Source organism: Myotis yumanensis, unplaced genomic scaffold, assembly GCF_028538775.1.
Source record: "Myotis yumanensis isolate MYYU_CA2020_CCGP unplaced genomic scaffold, mMyoYum1.0.hap1 SCAF_17, whole genome shotgun sequence".
Classification (NCBI taxonomy): Eukaryota; Metazoa; Chordata; class Mammalia; order Chiroptera; family Vespertilionidae; genus Myotis; species Myotis yumanensis.
In genome coordinates this window covers 8,484,015-8,498,402 of record NW_027223768.1, presented here as the reverse complement: position 1 = coordinate 8,498,402, position 14,388 = coordinate 8,484,015, and the positions used below count along the sequence as shown (strand labels likewise).

At 38.5% G+C, this 14,388-nt stretch overlaps 1 protein-coding gene across 2 annotated transcripts in view; it reads right to left on the bottom strand.

The window, feature by feature from the left end:
• SYCP1 (synaptonemal complex protein 1) overlaps positions 1–14,388 on the bottom strand; it is a 73,168-nt gene that overhangs the window by 32,963 nt on the left and 25,817 nt on the right. For both annotated transcript variants that reach the window (XM_070396238.1, XM_070396239.1), the window contains 5 exons: positions 11,726–11,834; positions 9,858–9,952; positions 9,194–9,378; positions 7,632–7,699; positions 398–459 (listed from right to left, as the gene is read on the bottom strand). In XM_070396238.1, the coding sequence (XP_070252339.1) occupies positions 398–459; positions 7,632–7,699; positions 9,194–9,378; positions 9,858–9,952; positions 11,726–11,834 (519 nt within the window). The remainder of the gene's footprint in view (positions 1–397; positions 460–7,631; positions 7,700–9,193; positions 9,379–9,857; positions 9,953–11,725; positions 11,835–14,388) is intronic.

Below are 14,388 nucleotides of genomic sequence, written 5' to 3'. Positions count from 1 at the left end.
TCTGTCCAATGTGGCTCAGAGGTTAAGCATCAACTCATTGACCAGGAGATCATAGTTCCATTCCAGGCTAGGGCACACATAAAAATCAACCAAGGAATATATAAATAAGTGGAACAACAAGTCTCTCTTTCTTTCTTTCTCTCTCTCTCTCTTTCTCTCTCTCTCTCTCTCGTCAATCAATAAATTAAAAAATTGTTTAAAACCCTTTAAAGACATGAAGACAGCTATCAAGATGTATAAATATTAGAATAGGTAAGAACGTGGCTTTACTAAAAATCAAATATAATTTTTAATATTTTATCTGAAAAAAAGTAGCATAAAACATCTATAGTGTGAGAGTCTAAGTCAGTGGATTTGAAAAATAATTACTCTATATTAAGAGAAACTAAATACTTACTAAGACTTTTTTCAATTCTTCAAGTTCTACTTCTTTGTTATTGTTAAGCTTAGTCATCTCTTCTAAAGTAAGCAAAAGAATATAAATGTGTTAAAAGCTGGATTAAAAGACTAGGAAAGGAGAAACAAGAATAATACCATTTGAAAGGGGAAGACTAAGAAATGGATTAATGTAACTGGAGTACCCTAAATCACCAATTTTCAAGCAGTGTGCTGCAAAAAGTTTTTAAACATGCAATACCTGACTATTTAGTCAGGGGCACTGACCTCTTTTCCCTCTTATTGTCAAATAAAAAATGACAACAACCAATACAACAATGGTCATCCACTGTGATGAATCAAAATTATACCTATTTTTCGTCATATTGGCAAATATTGTTGGGTGTGCTGCAGAATTTTAGTAATTAGTTTATGTGTGCCATGAGATGAAAAAAATTGAAAATCACTGCCCAGAAGTCCAAATGGAACTATACAAAATCACAGATAAATATTAACAACTAGAGGCCCGGGGCATGAATTCATACACGTGTGGGGTCCAAGCTGGACCATTCCAATTGGGGCGATTGGGCCGGGCTGGCCAGGGGCAAGGAGCCGGGGGCGGTTGGCCAGCAGCCCCGCCCCTAATTGGGGTGGGGGGGCTGATAGGGGTGGGGCCGGCTGATGGGAGGGGCTGCGGGCAGTTGGCAGGCTGTCCAACCCCCTGGTCGAACTCCAGTCCAACTCCCGGTCAAGGGGAAGATTTGCATATTAGCCTTTTATTACATAGGATGTTTCTATAAAGCAGTGGTTCTCAACCTTGGCTGCACATTAGAATCACCTGGGAATCTTTTTAAAATCCTGATTTCTGGGCCTCATCCTCCGGAAATTCTGTTTCTTTGTTTTGGGGTGGGGCCACAACATTAGTAACAAAGAAACAGAATTTCCAGAGGATGAGGCCCAGAAATCAGGATTTTAAAAAGATTCCCAGGTGATTCTAATGTGCAGCCAAGGTTGAGAACCACTGCTATAAAGTTAATTCCACAACCAAATGAGCCCAGAGTTGATTAAACAAAATAAGCAATCTATCTGTATTTGGAATGTGGTCATTCAGCATGTGAGCTTTTACTTTCAACTCATCATCCCTCTCTAAATATCTGGCCTCTTAATCTTCACTCCAAACTTAAAAGAAGTGACCCACTTAATTCCAGCTAACTCTAACCATTATACTCTGTATCTCAACATTCCAACCTCCTCTGAGACTTTAGTTTCTTTACTAACAATATAAAATGACTCTCTGTAGAGGAATCTTTACTTTCCCTTATCACAGCTAAATATTTATTTGAATAAGAACAAAAGCAACTGGTTGACTTTTCTGCCTCTTCATACTATAGTCAATCTCTGGGGTCAGGGAGGGAGGGGGTTGGCAGACAAATTCCTTTTTGGTTTCCTACAAACTTCTTTTTTAACCCCATGCAGAACTAATATCTCAAAGATCACCAATAACCATTTTGTGGTGTAATTCTTTGTCATTATTATAGAGCTTTCTGGCATTTGATACTATTAACCACTCTACTTTTCTCGCTTTGATTTTCCAGACCTTGCATTATTCAGATTTGTTTCCTAACTCCTGCTCCTATTTTCTTTCTGACACCCTTCCTTCTTGTCACATTAAATAATACTTTACAATGTTTTTCTTTATATGCCTCCATGAATTCAGTATCAGGATAATGAATTATAAAATCTTTCCAGCTCACACCACCTGGGTTTTTTTCCTCCTAACATTTTTTAACTACCTACACAGTTCTCTAACAATGTCTAAATGTCACCTAAATTTTATTATATCTGAAACTTGTCTTTCCTCACTGTTGAGGGTTATTAATTGTTGTAGATGTAACTATATATTATTCAAAACAAACAAAATACTTGTAATCATTGACCACAGTCTTTAAGGAAAAAAATCAACAAAATATGAAATGCCAATGTAGAGTCTAAAAGAAAAACCTGTCACATGCAAAGCTTATTCAACCATGAAGTTTAATTTTAAGTAAAAGCCATTAATTTTTTAAAACTAACATGTTTTGCCCTAGCCGGTTTGGGTCAGTGGATAGAGCCTTGGCCTGTGGACTAAAAGGTCCCAGGTTCAATTCCGGGCCAAGGGCATATGCCTGGGTTGTGGGCTCAATCCCCCCTTGTAGGGGGCGTGCAGGAGGCAACCAATCAATGATTCTCATCATTGATGTTCCTATCTCTCTCCCTTCCTCTCTGAAATCAATTTTAAAAATATATATTAAAAAAAACTAGCATGTCTCCACACTCTCACTCCCAATCACATAATTGTTTTAGAAAGACTATATATAAGACCAGACTCATTACCATTAACCCAAAAAGTTAAGGATTCTTTGTCGGGGATAAAACCCATACTCATTCAATGAAGTCTATGTTAAACAACTACACCAGCTGACCACATCTTCCACCACACAGCCTCAGGTTAAATCAAGGATTCTAGGAATTGGGGCCCAAGAGACATGGCGGTGCCATAGCTCTTGATCTTTAAGCAAGAAAAACTTCCCCTATGGCATAGGGCCTATGCCAAACAGACAAGCTACCAAGCCCACCCTTCCTTATAGCATCTCCCATCTCATTCCCATAATCAGATGAAGCAGATTATAACATACAAGTGGGTGAAGATGAATTCTCAAATACTTGGATGAGCAAACAATTAAGAATCAACAATTAATGAATAAAAGCAAAACCATTAAAAAGAAGAACCAAATTCAATTAAGAGAATTAAATAAAATCCAAGGAGAAAGCATTAATAGAACAAACAGAAGCAGATATTTTGCTAAGTATGTTAACATTAGTATGTTCCAATAGCATATTATATCCATGAAGTAAATTATTTAGAGTTCTTGGGAATTTAAAATTTGACAACTAAGGTTTCAAATCTAGCAAAATAAACATAAAGATTGAATTAGCAGGGGAAACCCAAAACCTTTTCCCCCAAAATTCCACAAAGAACTAAAAGATAGAAAGTATAAGAAAAAAATTTTAAACATGAAGGATAGTTCCAGAACTCCCAAAATCCACTTACAGGGAGTAAGAGAACAATGACACTAGTAGAGAAGATATGAAAGAAAATTTTTCAGAGCTGAGACCAGACAAAAAGTCCTTAGATTAATGGCATCTCCAACTGCTAACATAATTGTGATAGGATTCCATTTTTATTTTTTTAAATATATTTTATTGATTTTTTACAGAGAGGAAGGGAGAAGGATAGAGAGTTAGAAACATCAATGAGAGAGAAACATCAATCAGCAGCCTCCTGCACACCCCCTACTGGGGATGTGCCTGCAACCAAGGTACATGCCCCTGACCGGAATCAAACCTGGGACCCTTCAGTCCGCAGGCTGACGCTCTATCCACTGAGCCAAACCGGTTAGGGCTGATTCCATTTTTAAAAGATATCCTCTCATACCTGTACCACTCAAATAGTCTCCAATCCTATTTCTTCAATTCTACTCTTTCTTCACTACCAGCACTCCCCACCCACCACCAAATTTGGGTGCCATACAGAAGTTAGTGATTTTGAACCATATCATGTCATTCCTCTACTTAAATTTTACAATGATTTTCCTTCACTGTTAGCATAAAATCAAATTTCCTTTCCCTGGCCCTGATTTGGTCCTTATCACCCCAAACTCATTTCGTTCCCTGTTCCATGTCACTTGTTATGCTCAATTACACAGGCTTTCACTCCGTCACTTTAATTAAAAAAGCTCCTTTATACTTAAGAGCATTTCTACATGCTTTTACTTCTGACTGAAACACTCTCTCCAGCCCTAACCAGTTTGGCTCAGTGGATAGAGCATTGGCCTATGGACTGAAGGGTTTGATTCCGGTCAAGGGCACATACCTTGGTTGCAGGTTACCCTGGTCAGGGTGCCTACAGGAGGCAAACAATTGATGTGTCTCTCTCACCTCGATGTTTCTCTCTGTCTCTCCTCTCCCTTCCACTCTCTCTAAAAATCAATGAAAAAAAATATCCTCCATTGAGGATTAACAAAAAAAGAGAGAAAAGCTCTCTTCAACTCACATGTCTTACCTAACTCTCACTTATTTTTTAGGTTTCAGCTAAAGACCATCCCTGATTGCCAAATCTACATTAGGCCCTATTATTTTCTTCTATTGCATCATTTTTATTTCTTTCATAGCACTTATCCCAACTTGTAATTAAATGTTTTGTATGTCTCCCTAAGTAAATCTCATTAGAACAAATACCATGTCTGTTATGTTCCTAATTATATATCCAAAGCTAACTGAAGAATAAACATCTAAGTCTAAATTCCACGGTTATATTATCTCACATCAAAATAATCCTATATGTAATATGCTAAGTGTCCAATCGTTCATTCGACCATTCGTTCGACCATTACACTAGTTGCTATGATGTGCACTGACCACCTGGGGCAGACGCTCCAACCCCCATCAGCCTTCATGCACCTGGCCTCTAGTATATAATAATAAGCAGTAGACGCAATAGAAAACACAAGAGGGAGAATCTTTTATATACCTAGAGTAAAAGCAAACATGGGTATATATACACAAAACTGGTCACAGGAACAAAAACTATTTACAGCAACATCAGAATGAAAACTATACCAAGTAAAGAAACTGAGAAAAAAAACAAGAAGGCGGCATAGGTAAACACCGGAGATTGCTGCCTCGCACAACCACTTCAAAAATACAACTGAAAGACATAACGGACATCATCCAGAACCACCGGAAGGCTGGCTGAGTGGAATTTCTACAACTAGAAGGAGAGAGAAAAGCATACCCAGACTCAGAGGAGGTGCGGTGCGGAAGTAAAATACAAAGGTGCGGAGGTGCATGCGGAGAGGGCTGGTGGCTGAGGACTTGATTGTCTTTTTCAATCGGGAGGGAGTCTCAGGCTCTGAGCTCCAGTTCTGGGCAAGTTTCTGGGGACCCAGACTCTTGCAGGCAAGACGGGACTGTCTGGCATCGGTTGGAACTTGAGGGCAGCTTTCTCTCGGAGGCGCTCGCAGCGATTGCTGGGACCTCTGAGGGCAGGACTGAGAGCAGCCATACTGCTCTCTCCGCCTGCCCTGTTGATCCCCTGGGACCTGCCCCGCCCAAGCTGTGCACGGAGGCTTTTGCATATGAAAGGCCCGGCCCTTTGTAATCTGAAAATTACTTAACAAACTGCAGCTGCCCCAAGGCCCCAGGGCAACTTGCATTGCTTTACAGCTGGCTTCTGCTGGGTAGCTGCAGGCAGAAGCTAGATTAGCACCTCCTTAGATCCAAGAGCCAGTGTACCCAGTGGTCAGAGTGGGACTATCCAATTACAACTCCTCAAATCTGTAAGGGACACACTCAGGGGGCAGACTCAGTGAGCACCAAAGCCCCACTGAAGCAAGTCTTGCCCCAGAAGGGTGTCTTTAGCACAGAAGTTCTCCCACTGTAGACACAGCTGATTCTCACAGCTAATTGGCCTGGAGGTCAAATCCTCCCAGTGTTAACTACAACAATAAAGGCTTAACTACAACAAGACTGTGCACAAAGCCCACAAGGGGGTGCACCAAGAGTGTCTACCTCAGGTAACTGGGACACTTAGCACAGAAAGCCACTCTATCGACACAGCGAAGCATAAAAAATGCCGAGACAAAGAAACAGGACACAAATGACAGAAATGGAGGAAAGCAAACTACTGGATATAGAGTTCAAAACCACACATTTTAGGTTTTTCAAGAATTTTCTAGAAACCACCAATAAATGTAGTGAGATCCTCAAGAAATCTAGTCAGACCCTCAATGTTGTGATAAAGGACCAACTAGAAATTAAGCATACACTGACTGAAATAAAGAATATTATACAGACCCCCAACAGCAGACCAGAGGATCGCAAGAATCAAGTAGAAGATTTGAAATACGAAGAAGCAAAAAACACCCAACCGGAAAAGCAAAATGAAAAAAGAATCCAAAAATACAAAAAAGAATCCAAGATAGTGTAAGGAGCCTCTGGGACAGCTTCAAGCGTACCAACATGTGAATTATAGGGGTGCCAGAAGAGAGAGAGAAAGATATTGAAAACCTATTTGAAGAAATAATGACAGAAAACTTCCCCTACCTGGTGAAAGAAATAGACTTACAAGTCCAGGAAGCACATAGAACCCCAAACAAAAGGAATCCAAAGAGGACCACACCAAGACACATCATAATTAAAATGCCAAGAGTAAAAGACAAAGAGAGAATCCTAAAAGCAGCAAGAGAAAGAAAGTCAGTTACTACAAGGGAGTACCCATACGACTGTCAGCTGATTTCTCAAAAGAAACTTTGCAGGCCAGAAGGGAATGGCAAGAAATATTCAAAGTGATGAATACCAAGAACCTACAACCAAGATTACTTTATCCAGCAAAGCTATCATTCAGAAGTGAAGGTCAGATAAAGAGCTTCATAGATAAGAAAAAGCTAAAGGAGTTCATCACCACCAAACCAGTATTATATGAAATGCTGAAAGGTATCTTTTAAGAAGAGGAAGAAGAAAAAAGTAAAGATACAAATTATGAACAACAAATACACATCTATCAACAAGTGACTCTAAAAATCAAGTGAATAAATAATCTGATGAACAGTATGAACTAGTGATTATAATAGAATCAGGGACATAGAAAGGAAATAGACTGACTATTCTTGGGGGCAGGGGAGAAGTGTGGGGGTTGCAGGAAGAGATTGGACAATAATCGTGCACCCATGGATGAAGACAGTGGGTGGGGAGTGAAGGCGGAGGGTGGGGTGGGAACTGGGTGGAGGGGAGTTATGGGGGGGGGAAGAGGAACCATTGTAATAATCTGAACAATAAAGATTTAATTTTAAAAAAAAAGAAACTGAGAATAAAATTACTTGACAAAGTTTTTGTATTTATAGTTAACTTTAACTAAGTTGGTACGCACCAGTTTAAATGGGCAATGAAAAGATAGCTTATATTTAAAGAGTTTGAAGTTAGGCAATGAGATGGCTCTTAACTCTGTAACACAAAATAGTCAGATTTGAATTGCATAATGAACTGAATAGTCTTTCTAAGGTTTACATTTTTTTCTATCTCTGAAAAAGCAAAAAAAATATCAAATAATGAATATTGGTAAATGAAAGAGGAGAAACTATATTTTATTCTCAAATAGTGTTTATGTTTTTAGAATTGGTTAATATTATCATGTACACATATAATTCTCTAAATCTTACCCAGTTCACTTGATTTCTTCTGAAGCTCCATGGTAAGTATTTTCAATTGGTCTTCACTTTTTTCCAATCTTGTAAAACATATTATTAATTTGCAATGTAAAATATTATTTTAGTGAGAATTCATCTAATAACTAAAATTGGTGCAATTTATCTTAGCACAGATTCATTCATTCAATTATAAAGCATTTTTTGAGTACCTACTTTGTGCCAGATAGTGTAACACTTTAAAATAAAATATTGCTGCCGAAACCGGTTTGGCTCAGTGGATAGAGCATCGGCCTGCGGACTGAAAGGTCCCAGGTTCGATTCCGGTCAAGGGCATGTACCTGGGTTGTGGGCACATCCGCAGTAGGAGATGTGCAGGAGGCAGCTGATCGATGTTTCTCTCTCATCGATGTTTCTCTCTCATCGATGTTTCTAACTCTCTATCTCTCTCCCTTTCTCTCTGTAAAAAATCAATAAAAAATATATTAAAAATAAAATAAAATAAAATAAAATATTGCTAGTAGAAATATATAGTTGTATATTAATTAATCTACATAAAATCTTAAAGCTTGTGGTCACAATTTATCTCTTTCTTATTTATGGTAATCAAATTAATATATCCTAGAACTTTGATATTGAGTATGTAACTACTACTATACTGAATTCTGCCTCAGGAACAATATAATTATGAAAACACGTGCAATTTGCTTAACTCCTCTGCCTTTCCATTTCCTTTTCTATAAAACTGAGGTAATTAGAATAGATGACATCTAAGATCGCTTACAATTCTAAAGTTTGAAAATCAACTAGATAGGTCAATCAAGAATATAAGATTAGCTGAACTAGAAAAGCTAGCTTTTCTTCCTTTACAAGACACAAGCAGTAGAGAAGAAATACTGCTAGGCCCAGTTTATGACTTCAGAGAAAAATCTGTTTCTTTCATCCTAATTACCCTAATTCTAATGAGACAAAAATAACTACCGAGGCCTCATTAACACTGCTTTATATGAATTTTTCCTTAATATAAAGTAATGAAAAACATCAAGTTTTTAACTCACATTTTAGACAAACTATTTCAGATGAAATGCGAATGAATAGTTTATTTTATAATTAATCATATTAATCCATTAATGAATTTATTAATTCATTAATCAATTAGTTTAATAAAAATATTTTAGTACATTCTTTGTACCAGGTTAATTTCTAATTTTACAAATCAGAAAGAATGTTACAGACCTCAGTAAAATAAACCTCACTTCCCCATAAGAAGTTATTTCTATGAAACCAATAATAACTCAGTTTAAATATGTCATATAACTGCATCAGCACTTATCAGCTTATCTGTTTAGCTTAATTTTATGGCAAAGTATGCATGGGAACGATCCTAGAAAATACCTGCTATCTTTTCCTAGTATACCTGCCTACCCAATACAAACTTTTAAAATGTATTCCCAGTTTATACTTTAAAAAAAAGACTGGTTACAATTGTTAAAGGAATTACAAGTCAGTTGACAATGAATAGAAAATGCACTGAACATTAAGCCTTTTTTATTCATCTAAATAAGAAATATTTTTACCTCTGATGTTCTGTTGTCATTAACTCTTTCAAGTTGCAGATGGTAGTTTTAAGTTCAGTAACCACAAATGAATTAGCAGCTTTAGCTTTATTAAATTCTTCCATTTGAGTTTCTTTTGCTTCAGTGAGCTGATGTATTTTTTTTGTTGCTATCTGTAAATCTTCCTCTAAAGCCTTTTGAGTACTCTGAATAAAATAAAGTAGAAAACAAAGCAATGATCCAAGGCCCTTAAGAAAGAAAGCTGAACTCCTGGGCTTCTGTAATTTGCTGTCCCTCCTTATCCTGTCACTCCCCTCTTCTACCCCACCCACTAATCTATTTCAATTCACCATTCCTCCAAAGCCCACCTAAAGTCTCACCCTCTCCATGGAGACTTCCTAGCCAATCCAGCCTACAGCGTCCTTATATTCTTACTGCTATTGCAGCAATTTTTGCCTGAATCACACTGTTGGTACCTAGCATGAGTGATCTTGTATTTTAGTTATATTTTAATGTGCTTTTCAACTAATGTCTCTAATTAAACCATAAGCATTTTGTGACAGGGATTGTATCCTCTCTATTTGAAGCTACGGGTCCTTGTACATAGTAATACGATTCCGTAAATATTTGTTGACTGATGAATAGTGTGAGACTTATCACACACTAATCAGTTTTTAAAGCATACCACACTTCTTTGCAAAGACATTTTACAATCTTCTAGTTCTGATGTTAAATGATCGTGCTTCTCATTTGATTCTTTTAAGTTTTCATCCTGTAATTCTAAAAAAGAAAATTGTAGATAAGTAGTACTTAATAGAAAAGAAAACAAATAACTTGTAACAATTACATTTTTTTCTCCATTAAATACTCCAAAATGAGAAAGAAATATGCAAATATAGATATGCTGGTATTGGTCATCATCAACTTTTATTGACTTTTCAAGATTGTTATTTCCCAAGCACTCAATGGTGAATATATAAAGATTTTCAATGCTACATTTTTAATAATAGCTGAACACTGGAAACAATCTAAATATCCAAAAGGAGACAGATTAAATTATAGTGGTACATACATACAATTGTATAACATGTAGCCACTATAAATGACCATACAGATGCTATTTATTATTAATTTGGACAGATATTTATTAAAAATTATAGAATTGCCCTAGCCAGTTTGGCTCAGCAGATAGAGCATCAGCCTGAGGACTAAAGGGGCCTGGGTTTGATTCTGGTCAAGGGCACATACCTTGGTTGCAGGCTCAATCTCTAGTACTGCTCAAGGGCATGCAGGAGGCAACCAATTGATGTGTCTCTCTCACATTGATGTTTCTCTCTCTGTGTCTGTCTCTCCCTCTCCCTTCCACTCTAAAAATCAATGGAAAAATATCCTCGGGTGAGGATTAACGCCCCCTCCCCCTACCCACCCCACAAAAAAAAACACTAAACCATGCTAGCCAAGCTGTGGTGTCCATTGTAATACTATTTATTATAGTCTGATAACCAAATGTTTTTTCTGAGAAATTATAACCACAAACTAGTCCTTAGGTGTGTGTGGTAACTGAATGTATGCTGTCTGAATGTCCCAAAAAGCTGCAAATCAAAACTTAATTTGAAGTGCTCTTAAGTTCTCCCAGGATCCCAGAGCTACAAATGCAAATTTTCTCTGTAAAAATATACTTCCAACCCAGGTCTTAAAGAATTTCCACAGATGAAGTTATCGGACCTACAATCAAAAATCAAAAGAGAAAATAAAATACCATGAACAAATTCAGCAGAATAAACAAAAAGCAGACTTGGACCTGCAAAGATTTCCGATGTTTTAATTACTAACTATGGGTTTATTAAAAATAAGTATTATATCAATCAATCTTTAAAAATGAAAAGAGGTAAAGAAGATGTCCATCAACTAAATAAAACTTCTATAAATGACATATATAAAATTAAAACTGGTGTAACGCGGGAGGTATATCATCCAACAAACCATTCCCCTAAAAAGAGATAAAAATTCAGGATGAAATATAAAGAACATTAAAATAATCAGTTGTTATTGGAATGCATCAGTGAATAAAAAGACACAGATCCCTGTTTTCATAGAGCATTTTTCTGAAACTAAATAAGAGTATGAAAGGAAAAGAGGAGTGTATGTACTTTGAAAAAGCTCCCTAAGTGACTCTATTATGCTCTCCTTGTACAGGTTCACCCCAGGCTTGAAATTACAGTACTAGAAAGCATTATAACAAAACTGTGATGAGCCCTGACCAGTTTGGCTCAGTGGATAGAGCGTCGGCCTACGGACTCAAGGGTCCCGGGTTCGATTCCAGTCAAGGGCATGTGCCTTGGTTGTGGGCACATCCCCAGTGGAGAGTGTGCAGGGGGCAGCTGATCGATGTTTCTCTCTCATCGATGTTTCTAACTCTCTATCCCTCTCCCTTCCTCTCTGTAAAATATCAATTAAATATATTTTTTAAAAAACTGTGATGAAAGCCAAAAATTAAAGCATAACAAAGAATACATAAGACACATTGTTATATTTTATTATATAAATTCTTACTTATTTTTTCTTCTAATTGATTCACTCTATCTCTGGATTCCTCTAGCAGCAATGTTAACTCTTTTATTTTATTTTCTTTCTCATTGTTTTGGATCAGTAGCAGTGATACCTAAAATTGAATATTAAATACCATATTATAGATATGAAAAATAAAATATGATACCTTAGCATTTATCATCACCTATGATTACTTTATGTACTTGTTTATATGTTTTTCATCTGGCTGTGCCAAGCATTTAGTACATGCTTACTCAAAAAAACCTTTATTAAATGAATGGAGAAACTACAGCAGGTCCTCAAAAATGATGTTTCATTCAATGTTGTTTTGTTATAATTTTGATGCGATGATGTAGGAACTTAACTTTTGTTTTTATCAATTAGCCTATGGTAAATTGGTTTCATTATACTTCGTTCCAAGAACCTATTGATGACATTAGGTGAGGCTTACTATAATATGACACTCCCAATATTATAGTATGCATTTTAACTTATTACTGACATTATATAATAAAATCTACTTGGTTCATTTATTCCATAAACTAGAGGCCTGGTGCATGGATTTGTGCACATCAAAAGGAAATTAATTAGAAGGTGGCCTCCCAGTAGGACTGGGCAAGAAGGGCCGGACACACCCTAGAGCCAACCTCCCCTGGTCCCTCCCAGCCGGCTGCACCTGAGGCAGTGCTGGGGCTCAAAGGGCATCTGTGGAGTAAGCGTGGTCTCTCTGTCAGGTAGGGTCCCTTGGTCTGGCCTGCGGGAATCAGGCAGAAACTGGCAGGTCCAACATCGCCTGAGGGGTCCCAGAGTGCAAAAGGGCACTCTGCAAAGTTGCTGTCACTTGGCAACTCCTACGTTGAGCGTCTGCCCCCTGGTGATCAGTGCACATCATACCTACCAGTCAGCCAGTCACTTAGCCTTGTACATATATAGAAGATATTCTTGAGAACCCACACCATTCCAGAAACCATAATAAGCATTGAGTACAGAGACATGAAGGAACTAACCTTCAAAAAAACTCACAGCCTAGACTAGGACACAAACAACTCTACTTGAATATATTAGTAATAGGGTAAAAAGATTACAGGAATTGGGAAAGAAACACCTTTATCAATCTTGGGGGATGTAATAAAAAAAGTAATCCTTCTCAGAGAGGACTGAATCAAGTATTACAGACAAATAGAAATTAACTAGGCAAACATGGGGAAATAAGCATTCTAGACCAGTGGTCACCAACTGGTGATCCGGGGACCACTGGTGGTCTGTGAGGTCCGAAAGGTTGGCACTGCTGGTTTAAGGAAATCTTTGGAGCAGCGGTCACCAACTGGTGGTCTGCAGACCACTGGAGATCCATGAGGTCCAAAAGATTGGCAACTGCTGTTCTAGACTCATACAAGGACACAAAGGATCAAAAGATCATGCTTCATACAGAGAACTGAAAATATTCAGATGGCTAAAATTCTGAGAGGGATGGGTGGAAGGTGGAGTTGCCAAGGGGGTTATGGATATTGGTAGGCAACGAAACAGGCCTTCTGGCCCTGACAAGGAAAAAAAATCCTATATGATAAAAGCCTAATATGCAAATTGTTCCCTTGGGTGGTCGTTCAACCAGGAGTTTGACTGGGAGATCAAGAGTTCGACTGCTGACCACCAGGGGGTGGCATGGAACATGGCGGGTGTTGGCAACGCACTGCAACCTCTCTCCAGCTAGCTGGGTGCAGGGGTGATGGGAGGAGGTGCAGTGAGAATGCAGGGTAATGGCTGAGCTTGCTGTCACTCTCACTGCTAACCGCCCCCCGGGACACTAGGGCTTGCGAGCCAGGGAAGCCACCGCACGCAGGTGCCAGGTGCCCATGAGGAGCCCACCCCACACCTGTGCAGCCTCTTTCAGGTGAGCTGGGCCGCAGCCACTGGGGCTGCAGGCGCAGATCAGGCTCCCCATGGGTTCACGCAGAAGCCTGTCTGTGAGGCCAGCCAGCAGAGAGCGCACTGCCCGCCCAGCTTCCGTGCAGCGCCACTGGGCAGCCCAGAGGCCCACACACTCGCCCTGGCCCTCAGTATCCAGCCACGCTCACCACATCTCTGCGTGGGGCCTTGGGCGCTGTGACTCAGGTGAAAGGTGGCACATGGGAGCCTAGGGGCCCAGGTGTTGCCCAGGGCCCAGAGGTCAACTGGGACCTGCCCTTCCATGCCATACGCTCACACTTCGATCGCCGGCCAGGCTTAGGGACTGCACCCATGCACGAATTTCATGCACCAGGCCTCTAGCAATAATAATAACAATAATAATAATAATGATGACATTTAGGAGTTCCCAGCAAAAACACTAGCTGGCCATACCATCATTTTACAGGGAACCCCAACAATCTATAAGCTCTGCCCATACACCCAAAACTCCAACAAGCTTTTTAAAAATGCATTCTATTTTTATGTTCTTTATAATAAGCACACTTTTAACTTTTAAAAAGACCTCCTTTCAGAAATCTGGTTTAAAAATTCAGTTAAAATATAGAAAATTGCTAACTCTTTCAAAGTACCTAAGCATGACACAAATTATTCTACCATTAAACCAGAACTAAAATAAAACTCTAATATCTTCTTTGTACTTTCAATTAACTTTTTCTACTATTATTTAAGTAGATATCGTTATTATCTTTCATTACAAG